Source organism: Emydura macquarii, unplaced genomic scaffold (assembly GCF_026122565.2).
Source record: "Emydura macquarii macquarii isolate MOO-44397 ecotype Brisbane River unplaced genomic scaffold, CSIRO-AGI_Emac_v2 contig_431, whole genome shotgun sequence".
Lineage (NCBI taxonomy): Eukaryota > Metazoa > Chordata > Testudines > Chelidae > Emydura > Emydura macquarii.
The window spans coordinates 10,615,290-10,639,670 of record NW_027130568.1 but is presented as its reverse complement, the minus strand read 5'-3'; the positions used below and the strand labels follow the sequence as shown (position 1 = coordinate 10,639,670).

General features: G+C 38.3%; 1 protein-coding gene across 3 annotated transcripts in view; it reads right to left on the bottom strand.

Annotated features, from left to right (window-relative positions):
* The window catches only part of ATP9B (ATPase phospholipid transporting 9B (putative)), a 308,847-nt gene that overhangs the window by 258,027 nt on the left and 26,439 nt on the right, over nt 1-24,381 (bottom strand). For 2 of the 3 annotated variants that reach the window (XM_067537529.1, XM_067537530.1), the window contains exons 2-4: nt 17,275-17,448; nt 5,814-5,964; nt 1,029-1,142 (exon numbers count right to left, since the gene is read on the bottom strand). In XM_067537529.1, the coding sequence (XP_067393630.1) occupies nt 1,029-1,142; nt 5,814-5,964; nt 17,275-17,448 (439 nt within the window). Of the gene's footprint in view, nt 1-1,028; nt 1,143-5,813; nt 5,965-17,274; nt 17,449-24,381 lie in introns of those variants that run through there. The other variant, XM_067537531.1, reaches the window with a different exon arrangement.

Here is a 24,381-nt window from a genome sequence, read left to right as displayed (position 1 = left end):
CAACTGGCAGCTTCACTTTTGCCTCTGTGGGCCTACCGAGAGGGTTAACAATGGTTACATTCACTCTTCCCTTGTTGCCTGCCTTAGGCTACACCTACACTACAAATCAGGGGGTTGATTCTCAGCTCGCATATACATACTCAATAGCTTGATAAGAGCTAATGCAAGTATAAAAAGTAGCGTAATCATGGTAGCATGGCAGCAGTAGCACGGCTTTGCTGTGCTGAGTACAAACCCACCTGAATCCTGTGAATACGTACTCAAAATAGCTGCCACTGCCCATGCTACCAGGGGTACACTACTATTCATGCTCTCTCTGAACTACAGCAATATGCATACACAAGCTGGGAGTCATACCCCTAGGTTGTAATGTAGCTGTATCCTGAGGGTGCAGGGAGGTGTTGCCCTCTAAACTCTCCTTAGAAAACCTTTTTTTCTTTAAACATTGTGAAGCACCCTGTTACAAAAGGAGATCTGGATTATGCCATCTGTACAGTTTGGAGGAAAAGAATTCTGGATAGTTCTTCTTGAGTGGCAGTCCTGAGTCAAAGAGCCAAAGATCTTATCCGCCTCCAGTTGCTGTGAAGACAGAAAATGGTGAAGATTACCTGGGATGCAAGAATTTAAACTTCTGACTGTGCCCTCTCATACAGATGAAACCTACAGAATGTTGGAAAATACTATACTTAACAGTTTTGCAGTCAGTATTTGAATGAAAATGAAAAAAAATTAGTTAAGGTACCAAAGGTTCTTAACTAAAACTGATGTTTTTGTTTCATATTTCAGTAGCTACCATCAGCTAGACAGGGAGTACTAACAATTTATATAAGGAAGCTACAGAGCTCCTGGGAGCCAGAAATACTTTTGGGAACATCTATCCATAATCGTTTAAATTAACAATTGAGCTCCCCTGTGTCTATATTAGAGCATACGCATCTAAAATAATTTTACAAGATTCAGGTGGAAAATATTCTAACATCAAAAGCAGATTAATACTAAAACCTATTTTATATTAGCTTTTTGTTTACCAGAGGAGCCCAGTAGGTGTACAGGTAGCCTATTTTCAATGCTGGTACAAACTGCGAGCAGGATACAACGAGAAAATAGAGATTCAGGAAAAACTTGAATTGTTCATATAAAACCTAATAAGAAAAACAAAAGAAAAACAGAAAAAATTACTTAAAATTTTATTTCAGGAATGTACATAATAAAAATGTACTTTTTGCATAAGTATAACTTCATTATACTGTGTGTTTAATAAAATTAGTTAATCGTTATCAATTTTTCTAGAAACCATTAAGAGTGCATCATTTAAAATGACTAATACTTTCCTACACAACCTATAAACAGCAGCAATCACAGACATAACTATCAGCGAATTTTCAAGCTCTGTTATTTTAAATAATCCCTAATATATCTTCACCTATCTGGATAAAATTACAGTGCAATGGTTTTCCCTGGAATTCACCCAAACTATCTGCGATCTGCCCGATAACAACAATATGCAAAAATCAATTATGATTAAGACATTTTAGTGTTTGTGGTCCAAACTTAGACCAAACTGATTTTTAAAGACTAGTTTCTTTTTCCATCAATATAAAGCAAATTTAAGGTTGTTTGGGTGACCTGACTTTTCATATCTGTAACTTTTTGTTTGTTTAAATCTTAACTATTTGTTTATAATGTTTGTTTTTGGAAAATTACCATAACCTTGTAGTGTATTTTGCCTTAAATTGCTGGTATGTACTCTCAACCTTAACTCTATCTTAACAGATTTTTGTCTTGCAAATTTTCTTGGATTTTTTAATTAAATATTTCATATAAAAATACTAAACGAGGAACAGGTGTGATACCATGTGATATTTCTAACTATTGGAAAATATGGAGCACCAACTTTAAATTATTGATTTGTAATTTCAAGTTTCAGAGCCAAATTCTCCTGTATGTTCTGGCTAGTTTACACTGCTCTGGAGTAGCGCAAAGAAACAATATATATAAACTGAGCCACTAGAGGGGTCAAAGAGTCATACAGTGTAAGTATGAATTACACACTCCCCACATCATGCTGAATCAGGATGAAGAGTAAAAATATTGATATTTTTTCACTTAATGAAAAGTTCCAAATTGCAATTTTGTGGACGTGTCAAAACATTCCCAGATCAATATTTTTTCTTCAAATCAGAGCAACACTAAACTGCATTGGCCAATAGTGCCATGGTGCCTCATGCCCTCAATTTCTCCCTATGAGCTGGGCTCCATGGTTTGGACTACATCTTTCATGATTCACATTTCAGCTCAGGCAGAGGAGAGACTGTCTTGCAACACAGAGGTTGTAGTCCAGCCAAGAAAGCCCACCCTACAGAAGAGAATGGAGAGATGAAGCACCCAACTACAACTTCTGAGGCACTGCAACACCAAAGGCACGTGCAGTTTAGTATTAAATTGACTCAAAACTAAATGTTTCAGTTCAATTCAACCAAAATATTTCAATTCTTGTCAAACCAACCCAAAACAAATATTTTCTTTAATAATTTCTGAATGGAAGAAAAATTCAAAATTTTTCATCGAAAATTCATTCTGACAGAAAATTCCTGACCCGAATGTCGTATCAAAATGATTTGAATTGAAACTTACCAAATTAGTGTTAAGGAAGTGATAGAAGTATTTATTTCCTCTATTAATCTATAGAGAACGGGCCTGAATCTAGACAAGCAATGTCTTTGGCATCACACCGGGAACACAAAAAGACTGCAAAGCTGCCATAACTTGGAAGCTGAGGACTCCCTGGGGTAGTAAAATTCCTGGGTGGTGTAGTTTATGGTCCCAATACATCCTGGCTGAAACATGCTATGCTCCAACAAGCCCCAGCAAGCATAAAAGTCTCTGGGAAAAGTTTTTAGCTATTATAGGGTAGAGTAGACCTGAGGTTGCTCTGATTTATGCTGGGAACTGAACTAGTGAGCATAAACATGGTATTCAGCCACCTTTGTTCCCTCTCTTCCAATTAGGGATGTAAAAGTCTAACCATTTAAACAGTAATCAGCTGTTTAAACATTTTAAACAGCTGATTACGTTTAACTGGGGGGAGCCATTGGACAGCACTGGCTCATGGAGAGGCGGGGTACCCAGCTGGAGGGGGAGGATAGAGGAGGCACAGAGCCCAGCGGGAAGGGAGCGGGGGGGTGGGGTTGGGAAGGTAAGGGAGGCACAGAGCCCAGCAGGGTAGCCACAGCTGGGTCGCTCTGGCTCATAGAAGGTGCGGAGCCCTGTAGGGAGGTAGCCACAGCTGGGCTTGAGGCAGAGCGGCTGGGTAGCTCTGGCTCGCAGGACGCACAGAGCCAGGGGGTGGGGAAGGGAGGCACAGAGCCCAGTGGCGTGGTAGCAGCAGCTAGGCTTAGCTCCCCACAAGCCAGAGCAACTGGGCAGTTCTGGCTCGTGGGGAGGCACGGAGCCCAGTGTGGGGTAGCTGTAGCTGGATCCCCACAAGCCAGCTTAGCTCTCTTCAAGAAAATATCTTCATAGGCAGAGGAAAGAAACAACATGAGAACAAGACTGTCCAGGGGAGTCATGAGGGCATGAAAATTTTATGAGACACTTCTGCCTTACTGTCAGGTTTCTTTTTGGACATGTGTAAATGTTGTAACAAGATGACCGTAAAGTAAAATTTAGAAGCTTTAATATTTAGGTCCATATTTGTTACAATACACATGATACAACACAGGTTCTCATGACAATATATCAAAGCAATATTTTGAGGTTTTTTGGGAGGGTTTTTTGTTTTGTTTTACACTACAGTTACTTTTAGACACTAAATCAAAATAAAATGCTCATAATATCTTACTCAGTAAATTATTCAAAATATATTTTTATTTTCAGCATGAAACTAATAAACTATACTCCTATGTTTGTTGGTGGTGGGAGTGCAAATAGTACAATTACAACTAAGTGCCAGACTCACTACAACATTATGAAAGTTTTAATAGAAGTCATTCAATAGGTACAACATTTATTATTAACTTATAAATACTATTAATTTGTTCCTTTACAGAGAAAAGTTACATAAATTATTTACAGCTGTGTACAGTGCTGTAATTGTTCAAATGTTAAATAGCTATGCTGGAGTGATATTGTGTTTATATTCACATAAAACATTTTTATTTGATGTCTAAAATGTTTGAATTATTTCACAAATTAATCTCGGCAGGGTGATCAGCTTTTTTCTCCTCACCTGTGGTTTATTTAAAGTGCCAGTTAGCATAAATTTACAGTTCAAAAACTGCCATGCTTATTGAAAAATCAAAATAAGTTTCCTACTGTGCAATTATATAACATTTTCAAAGTACTATATCTTCTTAGGAAAAGAACCTGAACTGTACTATCTCCCTCAATGGGTAACTGCAAAATATGGCTCATCATTACAGGCATCATGAACATGCCCTAGTGACAGTCTTAGTAATACACATGTATATTTTTAACCACAACAATCAATGGCTTGTCGTATACTGAATGAACTTTGTGACCTTTATGAAAGTATACACTGCTTAACCAATTTGAGTGTGTTTAATAATTTAAGGCAAGCAAGAAAACATTGGATTGGTTCACTAAAGATGAGAATATTTATTTGCTTGAGACAGTTGACATTTTATTACCCTGATAAAAGATCAGTCTTAAATATGAAGCCATTACTTTTTTTGAATTTTAATAAAAAGGCATATTAGATATCAAGTATTCGCCAGCTACTGAATGAATGGGGTTAGAGGGATAGACTTGACGCTCCATATAAAATAGGCATGGTTACTTAAATTCAAAGACAAAATATTTCTGTTTTGAAACCTACAAGAACATATGTTATTACAAAAAAGGACTCAGTACGACTGAAAAATGTATTAGTAAAAGTTTATATTAAATATAAAAAACATGCTATCATGATTTAATATCCTGTACTTTAATCACTGAAACCTCTCTCCTCAAAAGCTACAAAAAAAATGAAATGGCCATCCAAAACATTTGTAAAGTCAATTTTTAATTTATGCACAGAATGAACACTGAAGGCAAATAATCGACTGAAATCAACTCTATTAAATAACAAAAAGTGCCATAGTGTGACCTTTTGTTGTTTAAATAAAATGGCAAACATTCCAGTCTGCAACAACAAAACTGTGCTTAAAGGGTGCATTCAACACATAAAGGAATTTTGCACTTTTAAAACTACATTAAGTAAAAACATATCTGGAAACACAGCACATTAATTTTAAAGGAGGTCTTGTTAACATTGTCCATAAAATTTAAGAGCAACCAACTCCTGTTATTTAAATAGAAAGTTTTCCACTATTTTATTTATATTTATTGTATTTTCTTGTACACACTCATTGCTGTTAAAGACATCTGCATAAGAATGTGAACCTTCAGCTATTTATTCCTCATTTAAAAGTCAACTCTCAAAAACAAAATAATCATTTCCACACAATCAGCTGCGGTAACACAAGACAGAGGATTATAACTTCTAGGGAGGAATAAAGAAATGCAAAAGAACATTTATCCCTGAATTTCTAGAGAGCTGCTGGGAATTCTAGCTATGACTCATTGAATTACATGCACATTGTACTCCTATAATCTGTGCCATTTTGAAAATACAGTGATTAGAAACAAGAAGTCTTACTCTCATGTAAGAACCTTCACTAGTAAGGAGAATAGAAAGGTAAATACAGAAAGTTTGAAGTAGATAAGAATATCTATTTCTTCAAATTTTTTTTTAAAGACACCATAAGGGGCATAAATTAAGCCCACTTTCAAGCCATCATTAGTAGCCTTACCCCAGGTATAAATGTAAAGATATTGTATTTTTGATTTTTTATAGCATTTCTTGGATATTTTTCTTCACACTTTTCAGGACATCCAAGCCATACTGTACGAGCTTTTAGCTCTCTCTTTCTTCGGCAAATGTTTATGAGCCAGTCACAGCAACTGTGAAGAACAAGAAATATTTGGTTTAATTTTTAAGTCATTCTATGCATTATGACAAGTATTTTCAAACCTGGAAACCTGCAGTTAGATGCCTAAATATGCAGTTAGGGGGCATATGTTTAGGCCCTCAAGGCTGGCCTATATCTAAATCATTAATAAAGTATTGATTGTTTCAATATCTAGTACAGGTGTAGATTATTTCTAATACTTAGCCTTACCTGTAAAAGTATGTGTTGCTGCTGTCATCTTCTTAACAGCAGGCTTTTCAAGGTAAATCTGTTTCTCCTGTTACTCACTTTCCCCTAGGGAAATGAATTCTAGATTTTGATTTTTAAAAAACTGATCTTTTTGCTTTGTCATTGAAATATAGTTTAGTTATGGTCTCTGAGATTTTTACTCATATTCATGTTGCAAGACATGTTCCTTAAAAAATATTTTTATTAAAGTCTAAATATGCCAGATCCTATGAACTGAGCCATGAAGAAGTAGGGCTCACTGCTCGCAGGTTTAGAAGTCCAATTGACTGATGCATCCAGGCTTTTTGTTTCATTTAGAAACCAGGCAGAATTAAGCAAAAATGGTAGCTTTGTTAAAAACAGGGCTTTTCCAGATGGCATTCGCTTCTTCTTCTAATGGCAGACATGCACAACTCTTCAGAGGACAGTATTTTTTTTTAAAGTGTTCTGGAGTAATTACTTCACTACAGCTGTCTCAAACCTAATACCCTAAAAATCCCTTCACTTAATTAATGCAGTTGTGTCTCTCCTTCATTCAGTCTCTGTTCTCTCCCTGCCAATTGCTGACTACATTCCAAACCAGCCAACTTCTAACCTGGAATACAACCACTGCATTAAAAATGGAGTTAAATTACAGATATGTACTCTCAAGGGTAAAACACATTACAGGTATGTTGTAGTTATCCAAAAACAAGCACTATAAACACAGGAAATTCAGTTTTAAGATTACATTTAAAAGAAATCCTAACCTATTAAGGCAGACGTACAGTAAGACAGCTAAACAACCTTAGCTCTGCCATGTAATGATGCCATGCAATACCGAGATGATTACAACCAAGACATTTTAGTATTTGCATTCTCAGATTAGATTAACTTGATTTTCAAAACATTATATTTTTTCCATATTTTTTCACCTCATGGTATTTCTAATAGGATATGGAATCAAGGTTGCAAGGTTGCGCCCCTTAACTGTGCATTTATCATCTTAGCATGTCTTGATTTCTTCTAAGGTCTTGTCTACATGGCGAGTTAGTGCACAGCAGACTGAGGAGTAAATCTACAGCACTCCAGCATGCTACACACTTCCTGACTTTGTGAACCCTGCGGCTGCACACTGAAAATTCCATAGTGTGCTTTGTTTACAGTAGGGATCTCTTAGTGAGCAGCAACAGGGTCCACACAGACAGTGTAGGGCACACCGGAGCACTGTAGATTTACACCTGATTGTCATGCAGTAACTTGTGTAGTGTTACCTTAACTCTGAATTATCTAAGTCTAAGATGTTTGGGGAACACTACAACATCCCAGTAATGTTTTACACTTAAATTACTTAGCAGTACTTGCAACTTTAGCTGATTTTAACTGAGTTTTTTCTTTGGCAATTTCCAAAAACTTTAAAGAGCAGATTCACTGGCATACCAAAGCAACTAGGAAACACCAGTGTTAAACTGGGTATAAATGCTACTTTTCATCAGTAGAGTACAGTAAATTCACCAAAGTGTATTGGCAAACCTAATCTTTAATTCGCAATTGTCTTATTAGTTTAGAGGTCAGTGAGACCAGCCTTGTGTGAATGAGAGGCAAGGGAGACCCCAGTCCCCGAGTCCCAATGTCTCTGACAAGGACTCCTCCTGAGCTCCTGTCTTCATGCAACGATGCCAAAGCTAACATGTAGCCATGAAATATTTAAGTGCAAAACAATTTAACCTTGACTACGGAGACGTGGCCAGCACCTCCACAATTATAAAAAAACATGGTAATAAATATTTCCAATGGAGAAGAGCAACCATGGCAATTTTAAAAATAACCTATTGTTATTGGAACCCAATTCAAAACTTAGTTGCAGGCCACAACATTTGCTGACCCCCTGGCTCCTGTAGGGAGTTCCTCCACTCAAGAGAGAACTGCAGAGATGGCAGATGAGGTAGTGGAGTGTAAGGAGGCTGGTAAGGTTTCTGCCCTGACTCAAAGGGAGTGGGAAACAGAGCCTGCATATTGAAAATGAGGTCCAGCACCAATCAAGGCAACATGACGGTCCAATATAGGGGATGACCTTCTAACCCCGATGACAGATTATGTCCAAACACATTAAGCAGTGCACATGACCATTTCATTCTGGATGGAAGGATGAGCAGAAGGCATACAGTGTTTTAGGGTTAATGTGTCATGCAGGGAGAAAAAGTCCTCTTTCCTGAGAAGAAGGGATACTGAACTAACACTAAATTAAACTGAGAAGGATGGAGAAAAATATCTGCTAAGTAGAAAACTAGGAAGGTTCCTAATGCTCTTTGCCACAGAGAAGGAGGAACTGAGGCAAGTCAGGGCAGCACTCCATTATATATACACACACAGGGATGCTCTGCTCTAGGACTCTACACTAGGGAGTGCCATATTCCTTAAGATGCAATGTACAAAGACCCAGGAAGAACTTCAGTTTACTTGCAAGTAGATTTTAAAACTCCATTTGAGTTTATCAATCTGTACCTTGTTTTAACATATATACAGTAATCTTACCAGACTCAGTAATGTGACACCTAGTTCCCTCTCCCAGGTATACCAATAATATAAATCATTTTGTGATATTTACCTAAAAGAACAGTAAGTACAAAACCGTTGATATCATCAGAAAGGACACAAACCTCAGTAAAGGTAATTGTACATGTAAACTTTTTTATTTATAGTGCTGCAGATAAGATGGCAAATATGGATGCACTGAGACAAACTCTTATGATAATCACTTGTAATTTTTCAATATTCAAAAAGGCTCTCTTTTGAATAGCAGGGATAATTTAGTATTATAACTGATAAGGTTTGCAGTTAAACATCTGTCACATCCTGATGTTTGCTGGTCATACCAGTTTTAAAGTGTAAACAAAGAGAATTTCTGAGAAATAGCTGATTTCTGTTTAACTTTGACCAAACTTGAACAAAGGAAATGGGAGAGCAGTGAAAAATATTGGGAACCAAGTCATTTCAACTCACCAAATTTGATGGAATTCACCAACTTACTTTTCATTTTGGTCCTATGAACATAGAGAGAAGATATGCACCAGTGTGCAATGCCCAAAAGGAAAAATGTACACAACCAAGGCCCCCATCCCTCTTTAAAGCAACATAACACATTGCACTTGAAATTGCACTTTTATTCTGCCAAAACATCTACTGATTTATTTAAGGCATTTAAAAAAGGAATTTTAAACTATTGGGGAAGCACAGTACTAGCATACAAGAAGCAGGAAGGATTGACCCTTCTGATGGATGGAATGCATCCCATCCAACAAATTGATACATCTTTCCATTGGTTAAGGTCCAGGTACACTTGTGAATTAAACTGAATGTAGTTGGCCTTGCAATGTTGGAACTAGTATGAGTAGACAGTTTTTGGTTTTAAAACAACAGTTAAAATGGAGTTAAGGCTGAGAGAATTTATCAATAATTAGAGGAACTTTGGAATTATCTCAAATACAAACAGTACAAACAATTTACATTCAGAATTAAGGCTACACGTAAAGAAATCCTAACACATTAAAAATATGGAAATGCATACTTAAGGCATCAAAATAACCTTTCCTTTTCTGTGTTTGATGACAACATGCTATGTCCATAAATTTATCGTTTGTGATCCCAGATTAGATTAAATTATTTTTAAAGACAATAAATTATTTCATATTTTTCCCTCATTGTAACACTAGAGGGCACAGTTAAGTATGACTGCCCCTTTACAGTGCAATTCCATATTTACAGCTGGATTTTTGGAAAGACTGTGGGGTTGATGGGGTGCTTGTTTGTATCCTTTACGTTTTTATTCTATTTAAATAATGGCAAAATACCATCCTGCTTTAGAAATCAAAATAAATGCTGCAGTTTGCTTTGATTGAAAAATACTAGAAAAAGCCCTGACCTAAAACCATTAGGGGGGACCCTGAGACAACACAGACTGCCATACCATCACTGACACAAAGCTCTACTTCTCTGTCTTCCAACAAAGACAATGCTATTTCCTAGATATTCCCATGATCCAATGGAAAACAGAATATGAATGAAAGACAATGGGCTCATGCTCCCTCTGTAAAACTGACATGGACCTCATTTAAGGAAATGGTACCTTGATAGTGACTGGCACATCAGAAATCATATAAATACAAGGCTGAAAATCATAAATGAACAGACACAATATCGATTACCATTTTAGGTTGAATTAAGAGATGTCCTTAAGTACCTGAGTAAAAAAACCCATACAATATTCAATACTAAATCTATACTATTCGTCTATGTGTTGGAAAGCTATATAATGAATTGTATTAGAAAATTGATTATATAAGTTATAGGAAAATATAATGGAATTTTAGCTTTTGTATGGATCTCTGCTGATGCAGCTCTTTGGAATTTAATTGAAACAGCTTCAGGGTTGTGTGAAACCTAGTTGGTGTCTTACTTTGTAAAACCTTGGTTGGTAAATAGCAGGCTAAAACAGAATGTCGAGAGAATTGTTTACTTCAGGTACCCCACCAAGACAAGCTAACAAGCAAAAACCCACTGCACCGCCACAAAAACAGACCAGTACGATAAAAAAAACTGGATGGAGCCAGTGGGATTAACAGCACAGAACAGATGATAGAAGTAGACAAATAAAAGTAAGTTTTAGTAGGGTAAGCAAAAATGTATTAGTTTAGGTTAGTTATTGTGATTTATGCACAAGAACATTTTAGTTATGAGTTCAGAATAGATAGGTACACAAATGAGGTAACTTGATAACTGAATCTGGTCAAGACTATAGAGCAGGGTGTAAAACAGTCACCAACAACAAGAGAGTGGAGAAGACACAGGCAAAACACACAGCAGAGACCAGAGATTTGAAAAAGTCACCTTGTCCCCAGAAGAGGTAACTTCATCAGTTACTTTTCTTGCCTTATCTGTTTCTGCATGTATCTGTAATTCATAGGTGATAACAGCACTGTCTTAAAACATACAAAATAAAGGCTACAAGCCTAAATTGGAGTGAATCTAGTTTGTCACCCAACATATGGTTAAGACTGAGTCAGCATAAAATTGTACTTCATTCACACTGTTCTCCACACACAGGTTACAGTGTTGAACTTTACCAAAACAAACTGCTGTTGGAGACATGAATCTCCCAGAGCCACACTAGCTCATGTTTTGGGAGTGTCCCTTCATACTGTGAAACTCTCCAAATCACAGAAACCTTGGTTCTTTAGAGCAGTGCTTATAGCTAAAGAGTCATTGCTTAAATGGAAGAGCAGCCTGCCTCCAGGGATAGAAGTTTGGCACAGGAGCTTGACTGACCTGGCAGCTAAAGAGCAGGTAATGTTTTAAGAAAAGGGGCCTCAGACAAATTTTAAAAGATTTGGTTTAACTTTTTAGAAATCTTTGATTAACTTCTAGTGGATGGAAACGAAGATATTTCTACTTTCACCTCCCTGCCCCCAGTTTCTTCCCTTGTTTTCCCTCCCTTCTTTTGTAATTTTATTTTTCCAAAAATAAAAATAAAAAATAAAATATAAATAACTCAACAATAAAATGACGCCAAGAACAGCAAAATATATCCATCATCCACTTTTTTAAGTTATTTAAAAAAAGACACTGCTGTGCCCTCTGAAATGTTTACTCAATAGAGTAAGTAAATATGGCTTTTGACACATGAAAATTTATACTGGGGTTTAGAGAGTATGCTAACAAACAAGTACTTTAGCATTTCCATGATTAAGATTCAGAAAACTTCACAAGTGAAGGATAAGATAAAAATACATCATATTTACAATTTCCATGCTAGTGGAAAGGGAAAAATGCTTTGTTTTCTGATCAAGTCCTATCCACATGTTGATTATAGTCTTCCAGCAACAGTTAGCATGGAGTTATACTCCACCCTTTTCTGCACAATACCTTCTGCAATGAAACATATCCAAGAGGACCAAATTACAGCATAGTCTCAGATTACAGGATAGGAAACTTGTTTTGTTACATTCCAAGAGAATACTTTATGGCAAACAGTAATTTTGCGCATGGAAAGATGAACAAGTAAGCCACTGAGACGGATAGGTAAAAATACTCAGGGCTTGTCTACACTGCACAGCTCTGTCGAAGCAAGGTACACAAGTAATGTAACTGACATCGATGTAACTTGCATCGAGTAGCCATGCTGTCTTCACTATGCTATGTTGACAGGAAACGCTCTTCTGCGGACATAGCTTACACTTCTCGTTCCAGTGGAGTACCAGAGTTTACAGGAGAAGCCCCTGGAAATCAACTCAACATGTACCAGACCCGCTCAATCGATGCTGCTGCCTCGATGGCTGCAGCACCGACAGAGCCACTCAGTGTAGACAAGCCCTCAGTCTTTCAATGAGCCTTCAAGTTTCTATCATGTGAATGAATTCTTGAAGTTAGTCTGTAGAAACCACTGTACCTAAAATCTGGTCTTCATCCTCATTTTTAGATGCATAATTTTTGCTGATGTTAAAGCCGTTTTGCTATACTCAGTATTTGCTTCAGACTATGAAGCAACTGAATTATTCCCTTTCTTGCTGCAGAGCACCTGAGTAGGAGGATGTTCTCAGAAACTATTTGTTTGAATTGTATGATAGAAAAAAGGCTAGATGAGGGCAGTCGCCATAATGACCATCAGCTTAGTAAATACTGAAAAGTACAGACACAGGAATGAAGTTTGTGACTGGGAAACAATTGAGATGCCACTGATAACGAGTATTGATTGGCACATAGAGATAAGCACACTTTAAGCCTTCAGATGCAAGAAAGTCTCAGCTGATGTAAATAATTATGGATTTTGCCAGTTCCATTTTGAAATGTTTCTGGAACAAATGAGTTTTACTACATTGGGACTAAAAATCAGTCAGTCCCTATGCAATTTATAACCATAGCAGGAATCCCTGTCGGTTCATGTGTAGACTTTAAGATGCACATCTTGCCATCATGAGTCCTGAGTAGTTTAGAAGTACATTAACTCACACTTCTATGCATGTCAAAGTCCATCAGATCTTTGAGAAAATTTAGTGTCAAAACCTGACAGCGTTTTAACATTCATAAATTCATATCTAATGTGCACTAAAATTAACATTCTATGCTATCAGAAATAATTTTGTCCAGTAGATCTCATCAAGGACTCATCAATTAAACAACTAGGCCAAGTCATTTTCCAATATTAATATATTTTATTACTTGCAAACTGCAAGCAATATCATACCATTCATTTTTAGGCAAAATTCCTGATTGATTACAAGGGGGATCTCTGCTTAAAGGCTGATGACATGATATGTCTCTTATAGTGGTATTTTTGTTTAAATATCTCTGTAAAGACCTAAATACTAAATACCTAAATATGCCCCATAATGAAAAACAACTAAAAGATTTCAGTTTATATGAGATCAAATATAAAACACAATTTTAAATAACAAAAGATGTTACACGCAATAAGCTAATTATAAAGACACAGGAAACTTATCTTTAAGGTTTAGCTATGAGTTTTACCATCTGGCAACATATTTTATTAACAAAATTAGGCAAAAAGTTGAAAGACAGGAGCATACCAACCCATTCGTGTCAATACAAAACTACAATAAGCAGATGGATTGAGACAGAAGGAGCCTCCTTTAGTATATTCATTAACTATCCTTTTTTTAACCCAGTTCATAAAATTATACTGCTTTGTCTGAAGAAATAAAAGAACCCACAGCACTGACTAAATGCTATATTTAAAAACAGCAGCAATTGTTTAAAAGGCTCTACTATTTTACATATTAAATGCATTTCTCCAAGTCAAAAGCTAAAATCCAACTCTACATCCCTAATGCAACAAGTTTCTTTTCTTCTCATTACTTTTATCTTAGAAGCTTAACTGTCAGTAGCTTTTTCAAAACAGCGTTTTTGTCAAAACAGAAAGATAACATAAAAGCTCTGGATAGTCTGCAAGGGTTAGCTATTCCTTATTAGGTTTTAAGTAGCAGAAACTAGTTCTCCAAAGAAAACATACTGTAATTATTGTACTCAACAGGTAGCTTCAGTAATCAGGCCAAAAGCAACACAGTCGTCATGTCATTCTTAAAAGATCAGCATTTTCCCATGGTTCTGCATAACAAATGCGTTGCAGATTAATTGAAAGTGTACAGGCCATCTTAGAGCCCAAATTAATCCGAGCATTTGATATCCCCTTCACTTCATATGGAAATGCCATTCAATGGCACCATTTTCATAGGGACAAAGTGTTTTTTGATAACAAGTGGAATGTAAATCTCATGAGAAAGAAATCAATCCAGCCCAAAGAACTCCAGAGTATTGATTTATGTGCATTATAATTTCACAAGCTTGAAGAGAATTTGTAAGTTAAGGGGGAAATAATTAGTGCCACAGAACAGCTTCTATAACACTGTTTTCTTTTTAACAGTATTATGAAAACAAGAAATAAGCAATTGCTAGAATGCAAAAGTTATATTGGTTACATTACAGTCTACAGAAAAAAATGCTCATTTAAATCATGAATTGTGTTGCAACTCAGAAAGGCAAAAATTCATCTTGAAAATAGGCAAATTTCCTAATGAAGTACACTATTCTATTATGCTCAGAGCTATTAGCAACATCTATACTGTAGTTAAAGGTTGCCTAAGGGTTTCCAAAGCACAGGGACTTATTCATATGCATTTAACTTAGTCCAACTTTCCACATTTGTTCTATGCAAGAGTTTTTTGAAAGTCTGAGCAAAAACCGTTCAGTCATTTTCAAGTAAGAAAACAGCAATCAAAGACTTTTGACATACAAAAATTGTTTGCAATTTTAAGAAGCCCAGTATTGCAAACTCCAAGAGTTTAAAAATCATGAGGCAGGGTCCTAAAATTATGAGATTTTTAAAAAAGAATGTTTTTTAATCTATCTTCTGACTTTTGAATTCCCTATATAACTATGTCCAATTTGTGTGTAACAATTTTACAGAGTTGCCAGTTCTCACAAATTGACAGTGAGCAAAGTGATTTTGGCCCCTGTGGCAGGTTGCTCTCACTAGAATTCTCAAATGAGATCAGATCCCCATTGTGCTAGGCTTCGTACAAATACACAGTAAGGGACAGCCTTATTGTTTTACAGTAAGATCTGCCACTATCTGGACACAGGCAAAAAATCTCCAACATTTTGCTCTCCATCTCAAAACACAGTTAATGTTTGACATACTTTATTCTTAAAGGGACAATTCACATTAACCTAATCAAAATAATAATGAAAATGACCCCACTGAAGGCTGTGTCTGCAACCGTGGTGGTACAGAGTCCCTACATGTCTAATAGTGTGCTGGATGTATCACTTACTCAAAGGCAATTGCTGTTGGCACTCTTAAGCACTAGGCATTCCAGGCGCTAGTACTCAGTGGGTTCCCATAAATATTCACAGATTCTCATGACGTAAACAAGGATTGCTTTGTTAGGGCTGCCAAAAATAAGAAATACAAATATTCTAGGCACAATTTCTTAAAATGTCACAAACACAGGATAAACCAACTAATTCAGATTCCAAAGGGCAGCCTAGGAATCGTTACAAAGTTTGGGCTCCTTAGAACTAATGCCAAGGATAATCCCTCCTGGACCTGATCATGAGCTGGCGTGCAAATCCCCCAGCCAGAGTTCAGTTCTTTTGTCAGTCTTGTTTGAACCGGTCCAATGACCTGTTTGCAGGATATTGACTATCCAGTTATGGACAGTGCTCGCCCACTTGCCAGCAACAAGCTATTTTCCCAACCCAGTATCCAGCTTCTCTCTGCATCCAACTCTGATGCTACCCACTATCCAGCCTGTTGTCGTCTCTGACTAGGGCCTGTTCCCTCCCCTTCTTTTGTTTTACTAACAAACTGAAAATACTCTGAAAATATGGAAATAAACTGAAAATATGGAAGTTCTCACTGAATACGATCAAAATTCTACTGGCACTGTGCATAAATGCATAAAACTTAGTATTCAAAATGGTAGCAAAACAAAATTAAAAAAAAAAAAAAAACATTTCATAATATAGTTTCCTCACTTTTATATGCAATAGCTCTCACAAAAATGGCTAAACCATTTTGGTTCAATCTTTCAAAAAATTCATCTGAGCGGAGGCAAAGCCTGGTAAAATTTTCAGCTCAAAATGTGAATGTTACTTGTGTCTATAAGCAGTTAAATAAAGGGTTAGAATGTAAACTGTTATGCAACTTTATAGTGTGGATGGTAGTTATTTACCATGGTTCAAAAGTATCATCTGAAGTTAACTCTTACGGCTGCAATTCTGCAAGCTATTACATGCAGGTGAACCCTTCACCCACATAGAGCTTTCATGGAGTTACCAGAGCTACACAGAGCCACGGGGATTTGCCCACATAGCAAACAGCACATATGGGGAAAGGGTTTTAATATAAATGTCAAGTTACATGGCCCAGAATGAATACAATGCTGTAATTTACTGATAGGATTCCACCAAAGTCAGGCATGAGAATTCAGCACAAGAGGTTTATAAACAGAAAAACAACAAGAGCTAATTCTATCTTATTCACTCCAGGGACATCAGTTATATGTATTTCTTATTTGAAATGTTAACTTATTATTCACAAAATTTACTTTTCTTTTTCAACATTAGTCAAATCTAGGTATTATTCACTATTAGTCAATTAATATTAATACTCTCAGAGACATTAATCTTCTCTCCAGTTTTAACTGGAAGTGTGGATTAGCACTGAATACTGTCCATTCTGGTCTCCTCAACAGGTATAAGTGTGAGAGCTAATCTATTTTAGGGGAAAGCACTACATTTTTTCTGGCAGATTGATTTAAGAAAAAAGGAGGATGCACAGCAGCAACTCTTCAGAATGTTATATTAAGTTCCAAGGTGGCAGTAATGGATTGACAGAAAGCAGATGAGGGAGTCAAAGGTACATAACAAATGGAATTTATCACGTGAATATCACCACATCTATTTTGTGCCTATATACACGCACACACAATATCTAATATATATGTCAGACATCATATAAAAATAAAAACAGATTTAATTTATTCTATCATATAACAAGTAGCAACATGCAACAAACCTGGCACAAAGGAATTTCCATCCACCACAGATAAACCATTCTAAGCCTCTCTTTCTCTGAGAAACTCTGGCTCTTGGTAAAGTATGGTAATCACTTTCATCATTTTCAAAGCCTTCTTCCGACATCATTAGTGGCATTTCATCCAAATGGGAGGATTCATCTTCCAGTTGGTACCTGTTGAAGTTAAATAAATAAGAGCACTAAACAAAGGTGAATGGTATAATAGTGGTGTGTTGACTATCAATGAAATTCTGAAGATTTGTTTTAAATCTAAGGGACATGTTTCAGATTTCACTATATTGGAGTTCTATAATAAAAAGTTATTTTGATTTAGCATACAATGCATTTGTTTTCAGCATTGTCTCAGAAATCAAATTTTTGCCCTATTTTGGTTTGAGTTATGTTATCTGTCTTGTAAGGAACATCTCACATTGGTCAGCAAGCACCTTTATATTATAAACTGTTGTAGGCAGAATGTCTTATCCAGCGTTTGCTAAACACTGTATACATATGCAGAGCTGAATAAATAAAAGTGTAAAACTTCACACACCCACTTCATACTTTCAAAGGCCAATTTAAAAATGTGTTACGTTGTATAATTTTTTACCTTCAACAATCCTGTCAATAGCTTCAATTTAGTAGGTAAAATTGAGAGGCAATGCAAATAGTGACATTCAGTTACATGTCAGGATAGAGTGTCAGATAAGGTACTCCTCCTCCCTTCTCATTTCATTTCCTTACAACCTCATTAGCTGCTTTCCTGATACACACCTTTCTGCTCTTTCAAGTGCAAGTTAGATTAGAAGCTCTTCATTAGCATGCAACTTATACCTCCATTGATACTATCTGTCTCTGGTTCACAATTTCTACATACCATATCAACTCCATATCATTATTTGTAGCAAATCTTTTTGAAGTCTTCAAAGGTTGCAAAGGACAGTAGTTCTGCAACAGTCAGTGAATCACAATAGATATCCCTATGCCGTCTATCACAAAAGTACAGACTATTGTTCTTTAACAGGCAATAAAAGTTTTGCTAAGGCATAACATTGACTCTTGTACCCAGATATCAAAGAGGTTTTATACTTTGAAAATTTTTGCTCCATTTTCACCTCCCTTTTCATTGGTGTAAAAATATGAAGAAAAAACGGTGTGGCTAACAAATTCCAAATTGTGTTGTTTCAATGGATACACTCAATCTCTTTCTGCAGTACTCTTTTCTAGGAAGTCATTTACTATTTTGTATGTGTGCAACTAATTGCTCTTTCTTAAGTGGAGTACTTTGCATTTTCTTCTCTGGAGAATCGTCACCTTGTCATGGTGGAGAGGCTTGTGTGTTCCAATGACCCTGAGAGCAATGCCTTCTGGAGCTTATACTTCTGGTACGGTCAATCCATTGCAGTAAGGTCGAGGGCGAGGTTCCAGACAAAGAATGATCCAAAAAGTCCTCAAGAGTGGAGCAGGCGGAGGAAGGCTGTGGCCTCAACGGCTGTGAAAGCAGAAGAAGGCTGCAACAGCGAAGTGGCCCCAGTCGCCGTGGTTTGCCATGCCACTGAACCCAGCCACCAACAGCCAAGACTGTGTGGACCCAACTGCCCATTGGAGTCCCCACACTAAAGATGCAATGCACAGGTTTCTGCCACTTTGCATTTTATACAAAGCGTTGAAGAGATCTAGTGTCACTTGCACATCCTGTGCAAAGTGAGCCATCATGCAGCAATCTTCCGCAAACTGAAGTTCGTGGATGTCCTTGGTGATGAGTTTTGTCTTTGCCCGGAAACGACCAAGATTCCCATCCAATTGATACTGGACACAGACGCTGGATGGTAGATCATCTCAGATGAGCTGGATGATGACAGTGAGAGAGAGAGTGAACAAGGTGGAGGCGATCATGCAACCTTGTTTGACCCCGGTCCATATATGGAAGGCATCAGTTTCAGATCTTCCACTCAGGACCGTGGTGGTCATTGTCATGAAGGAGTATCCGCATGGTGACAAACTTCAGCAAGCAACCAAGGCATTGGAGGACGATCCACAGAGCTTCACAATTTAAGGAATTGAACGCCTTGGTCAGGTAAATGAAGGCAAAGAACAGTTCCTGATCTTGCTCCCGACATTTTTCTTGGATCTGCCTGGCAACCAAGACTATATCCACAGTGCCCCAGGATGGTTGGAAGCCACACTAGGTTTCTGGAAGAATCTCCTCAACAACAGGACAAAGGTGGTTCAGGAGGATGCAAGCTAGGATCTTACCCACAATGAACAGGAGGGAAACCCCCCTGTAGTCCCACAGTCAAATTTGTCCTCCTTCTTGTAGATGATCACAATGGTCATGTTCTTGAAATCACCAAGGATGTCCTCTTCTTCCCAGAGGCAGAGGATGAGCTGGTGGAATCGTGACGTGAGCCAGAAGCCACCAGCATGGTAGACCTCTGCGGGTATGCCATCTGGCCCACAGTTTGTTGGATGACCTGCTCCAGCTCTCCGATGCTTGGTGGATCACAGAGGGAATCCTCAACAGGGTGTTGCGGGATGGCTTGGAGGGTCTCCTCCTATACAGTGAGGAGGAGTTCTAAATGCTCCTTCCAATGCTGACAGATGGCATCATCATCCTTGAGGAGCCAGGAGCCGTCCTGTGATCGGAGGGGGCTTTGTCCGATGGAGCGGGGTCTGTAGGTTGTCTTGGTAGCCTGAAAGAAGTTATGCATGTTGTGTTGGTTGGCGTAGCCCTGGATCTTGTGCACTTTCTCCACCCACCAGTTATTCTTCATGTCATGAATACATCGCTGGACCTCAGCCTTCAGCTGGTGGCATACTGCCGTCTTTCACCGGGTTTGTGGATGGCTTTGCCAGGCGACAAAGGCTGCTCGCTTCCGCGGATCTGAGCGTCATTGGCGTCTAACAAGTCTTGGTTACATTGCAGTGCGAATCCAATAGTCCGGGCACAGGTGTCTTGGACAGTAGACTTGAGTTGCTCCTATTCTGCCTGGATGGAGGGGTTTTCAGCACCGTGGTCTGTCCTTGAATGTCACCAAGACGAAGGTTCTCCATCAACTTCTCCCAAGCCAACTGAACATCCCTCATGTGATCCACGTAGAAGGGGAGGTTTTGGAGTATGATGAGCATGTCCTGTATCTCAGTAGTCATCTCTCCCAACAGGCTTCCCTCAATGAAGTCCAGCACCAGGTCAACAGTGCCAGTGCCGCCTTCTTCAAGGTGCGACAATGTGTCTTTGAAAACAGAGACCTTCGGAAGTCAACAAAGGTCCTGGTGTTTAAGGCTGTCGTGCTGACCACCCTCCTCTACTGCAGCGAAACCTGGACCGTCTAACACCACCATATTAAGACCCTTGAGAGATTCCACCAGTGGTGCTTGCATCAAATCCTGAGGATCAAATGGGAGGACCACCGGATCAGCATGAGTGTCCTCCATGAAGCTGCGTCCAACATTGAAGCCTTGCCCTTGAGAAATCAACTCCGATGGACAGGCCACTATGTTCAGATGCCCAAAAACCACCTCCCATGCTAGGTTCTCTTCTCCCATCTCTCTGTTGGCCAAAGACAATGGTATGAAGACATGCTCATGGTCACCTCCAAGCACAGAGACATCAACACTAATGATTGGGAGGATCAAGCTGCTGACCACTGAGCATGGCGCCACCTGGTCCATCAAGGCACGCGCCACTTTGAGGCCCAACAACATGATACCGAGGTGGAACGGCGGCGGTGGAGGAAGGAGGAGACCAACTCAGGGATGCAAATCCCACTCCCCCAAGCAACAACATGCCCCCACTGCCGAAGAATGTGTGCATCCAGAATTGGGCTCCTCAGTCATCTAAAGACCCACCAAGCCTGACAAATGTCATCCTCGTCTCGAGGGAGCACCACCGACTTTGCATTTGTCCATATTAAATCTCATCCTATTTTCTTCAGATCATTTGTCCAGTTTGTCCAGATCATTTGAATTTTTATCCTATCCTCCAAAGCACTTGCAACCCCTCCCAGGTTGGTATCATCTGCAAACTTGATAAGTGTACTCTCTATGCCATTATCTAAATAATTGATTAAGATACTGAACAGAACTGGACCCAGAACTGTTCCCTGCAAGACCCCACTCGACATGCTCTTCCATCTTGACTGTGAACCACTGATAACTACTCTCTGGGGATGGTTTTCCAACTAGTTATGCATCTACCTTACAGTAGCTCCATCTAGGTGGTATTTCCCTAGTTTATGAGACGGTCATGCAAGACAGTATCAAAAGGCTTACTAAAATCAAGATATATCACATCTACAGCTTCCCTCCTATCCACAAGTCTTGTTACCCTGTCAAAGAAAACTATCAATTTGGTTCAACATGATTTGTTCTTGACAAATCCATGCTGACTGTTATCACCTTATCTAGATGTTTGCAAATTGATTGCTTAATTATTTGCTCTATTATCTCTACTATCTTTCTGGATACCAAAGTTAAGCAGACCAGTCTGTAATTCTCCAGGTTGTTCTTATTTCCCTTTTTATAGATTGGCACTATATTTGCCCTTTTCCAGTCCTCTGGATTCTCTCCTATCTTCCATGACCCCTTTTTGAAGATAATCACTAATGGCTCAGATAACTCTTCAGTCAGATTCTTAAGTATTCTAGGATGTATTTCATCAGGCCCTAGTGACTTGAAAACATATAACTTGTCTAATTTTTAACTTGTTCTTTCCCTATTTTAGCCTTATATTGTACCTCATTTTCATTGGCATTCACTGTGTTATACCTCCAGTCGCTACTACCCTTCTCGGTGAAAACTAAAAGAAAAAAGTCATTTAGCAGCTCTGCCATTTCCACGTTTTCTGTTATTGTTTTTCCCACCTCATTGACTAACAGGCCTACCTTGTCCTTGGCTTTCCTCTTGCTTCTAATTTATTTGCAGAATGTTTTCTTGTTACCCTTTATTTCTCTACCTTTCAGATCACTGAAGATCTTCTGGTTAAGCCACGGTGGTCTCTTCCCATACTACCTATCTTTCCTACCCAGTGGAATAATTTGCTCTTACTCATATAGAAACATGATTTCTACAAGAACTGTAAACCAGCTTATTGTAATCTACCTTCATCGTATCCCTGTGGAAGGGGAGTACAGAACTGATATTAAAATGAAGACAGGGATACAAGAAACTCTCTCCCTACTCTTAGCATGTTACTTTTGTGAGGGTTTGGGGGGTGGTTTTATTTTCCAAACAAACGAACTTGACAGAAAGCACAGAAAATTTAAGCCCGATATGCAGGAAAGAATAAAGCAAATGCACAGGATCACAGCATTCACATTCATTTAAGATGTGGTAGAATGGAGAATCTCTGAAATATGCTTCAACATTCTAATTGGAATATGCAGACGTACCATTCTCCTTCTCATTCCCTTTGTCTTACATAGCACATAGTTAAGGTTAAGATTCTGTCCCAGGTATTTTTAGTAAAAGTCAGGGACAGGACATGTATTTCTGTTTACTGCCCGTGATCTGTCCTTGACTTTTAGTAAAAATACCCAGGAGGAAAGGGGACTTAAAAGTCACAGCACTACCTGGGGCTGACCTCCAGCAGCTGTTTCTGCCCCGCTACTGCTCTTGTGGCAGGGATTGACCACCAGTGCTCCAGCCCCAGGTGGGCCGACCCAACCACTGCTTCAGCCCTGGGGCCACTGCTCCAGCCCTGCCCTGGAAGAAGTCCCGGAGGTCCCAGAAAGTCACAGAATCCATGACCTCTGTGACAGAATCATATCCTTACACATAGTATATTATATAGACATTAAATAGCTCAATTCACTCTGTCGTCTTGTTTTTATAAAATGATCTGAAAAGGATTCTTTATATTATTTTAAATTAAACTGGGGCCTTCTTTTTGCTTTTTAATAAAGCAAAGAAAGCCTAAGAGAGTTGCTGCAGAGCATTTCTGTTGTCTCAGGAGTTTCTTGTGAGCTTTAACACCTTAACTCAAGCAATATGTTAAATCTAACAAAAGTTTCTTTCATCCAAAATGTTAGTCACTGAAGTTAAAAGGTGTTTAATAATAAGGTCCAGATTCTCTGGAGTGCTGAGTATCCACCCTGCTCGGAGAAGAGGCGGGAAAGCCCATTACAGCTGACATTTTCAAGGTGGATCTTGCTCTGAGGACCTGCTCTAGCACACATGGGTCCTAAGGGACCATACACCAGCTGGGAATAGCCAAGCACAGCACTCTGGCCATGCCTTGATGCGCCTCCCTACTTTTTAACATTAGGACCAGGTGGAGTACACCAGCTGAGAGCTAACCCACAAAGGGGGAATTTTCAGACAAGACCCAGCTGCTTTTCAACTCCTTTGTCCTGCTTTGGCAAGGATCAGTAACATTACAGGTTCTGTCTTAAATATGTCAAGACAGACTAAGTGTCCCTTCCACTGGTTTGCTCAATCTCCTTTGTTCTTCTTATGTTCCCATTTAACTAGTTTTCCAGGCTGCTGAGAGAGGACCTGAAATTCTAATGTAGAAGAAAAAAAGCAGTGCAAAACACAAACTTAAAGCCTTGGAGAGCACAAGCCCAAGTTTCCATGCATATCACTTTTAAGACTTAGATTATGATTTATTAATACTCAGATACTAAGAAATATACACACCAAAGCTTCTAAACCACATCATAAGCCTTACTCAACCTACAGTGACAATAAGCTACCAAAGAACCTGGGTACAATGGATATATAGGGCGCTCTATTTCGTTCGAAGTTTCCCAGGAATTTTTCAGTATTTCAAAAATTAAAAACTGGGTGAAAAAGTCAGTGAAAAAAATAACCTCACAGTTTTTTGGGTAATTATCGAGGTTAATATTGGGGGGGAAATAAAAGAACAGTAAGCTTTGGAGTGTACTTTAAACAGAGGCCATTAAGGAAGAAGAGTGAGAAACTATGGTCTGGGAATCAATGGTGGTGAATGAAGTACTTGATGGTAGGCAGTCCATGAAAAACAGATTGGGCACATAATACTGGCTATCCTCCATTTCCAACTGCTAAATTTAATTTGGAATCAGCTAAATGTAATATTTTCATAGTATTATTTTACCAAGTAAACAATTGTTATAGACAGATTTTTTT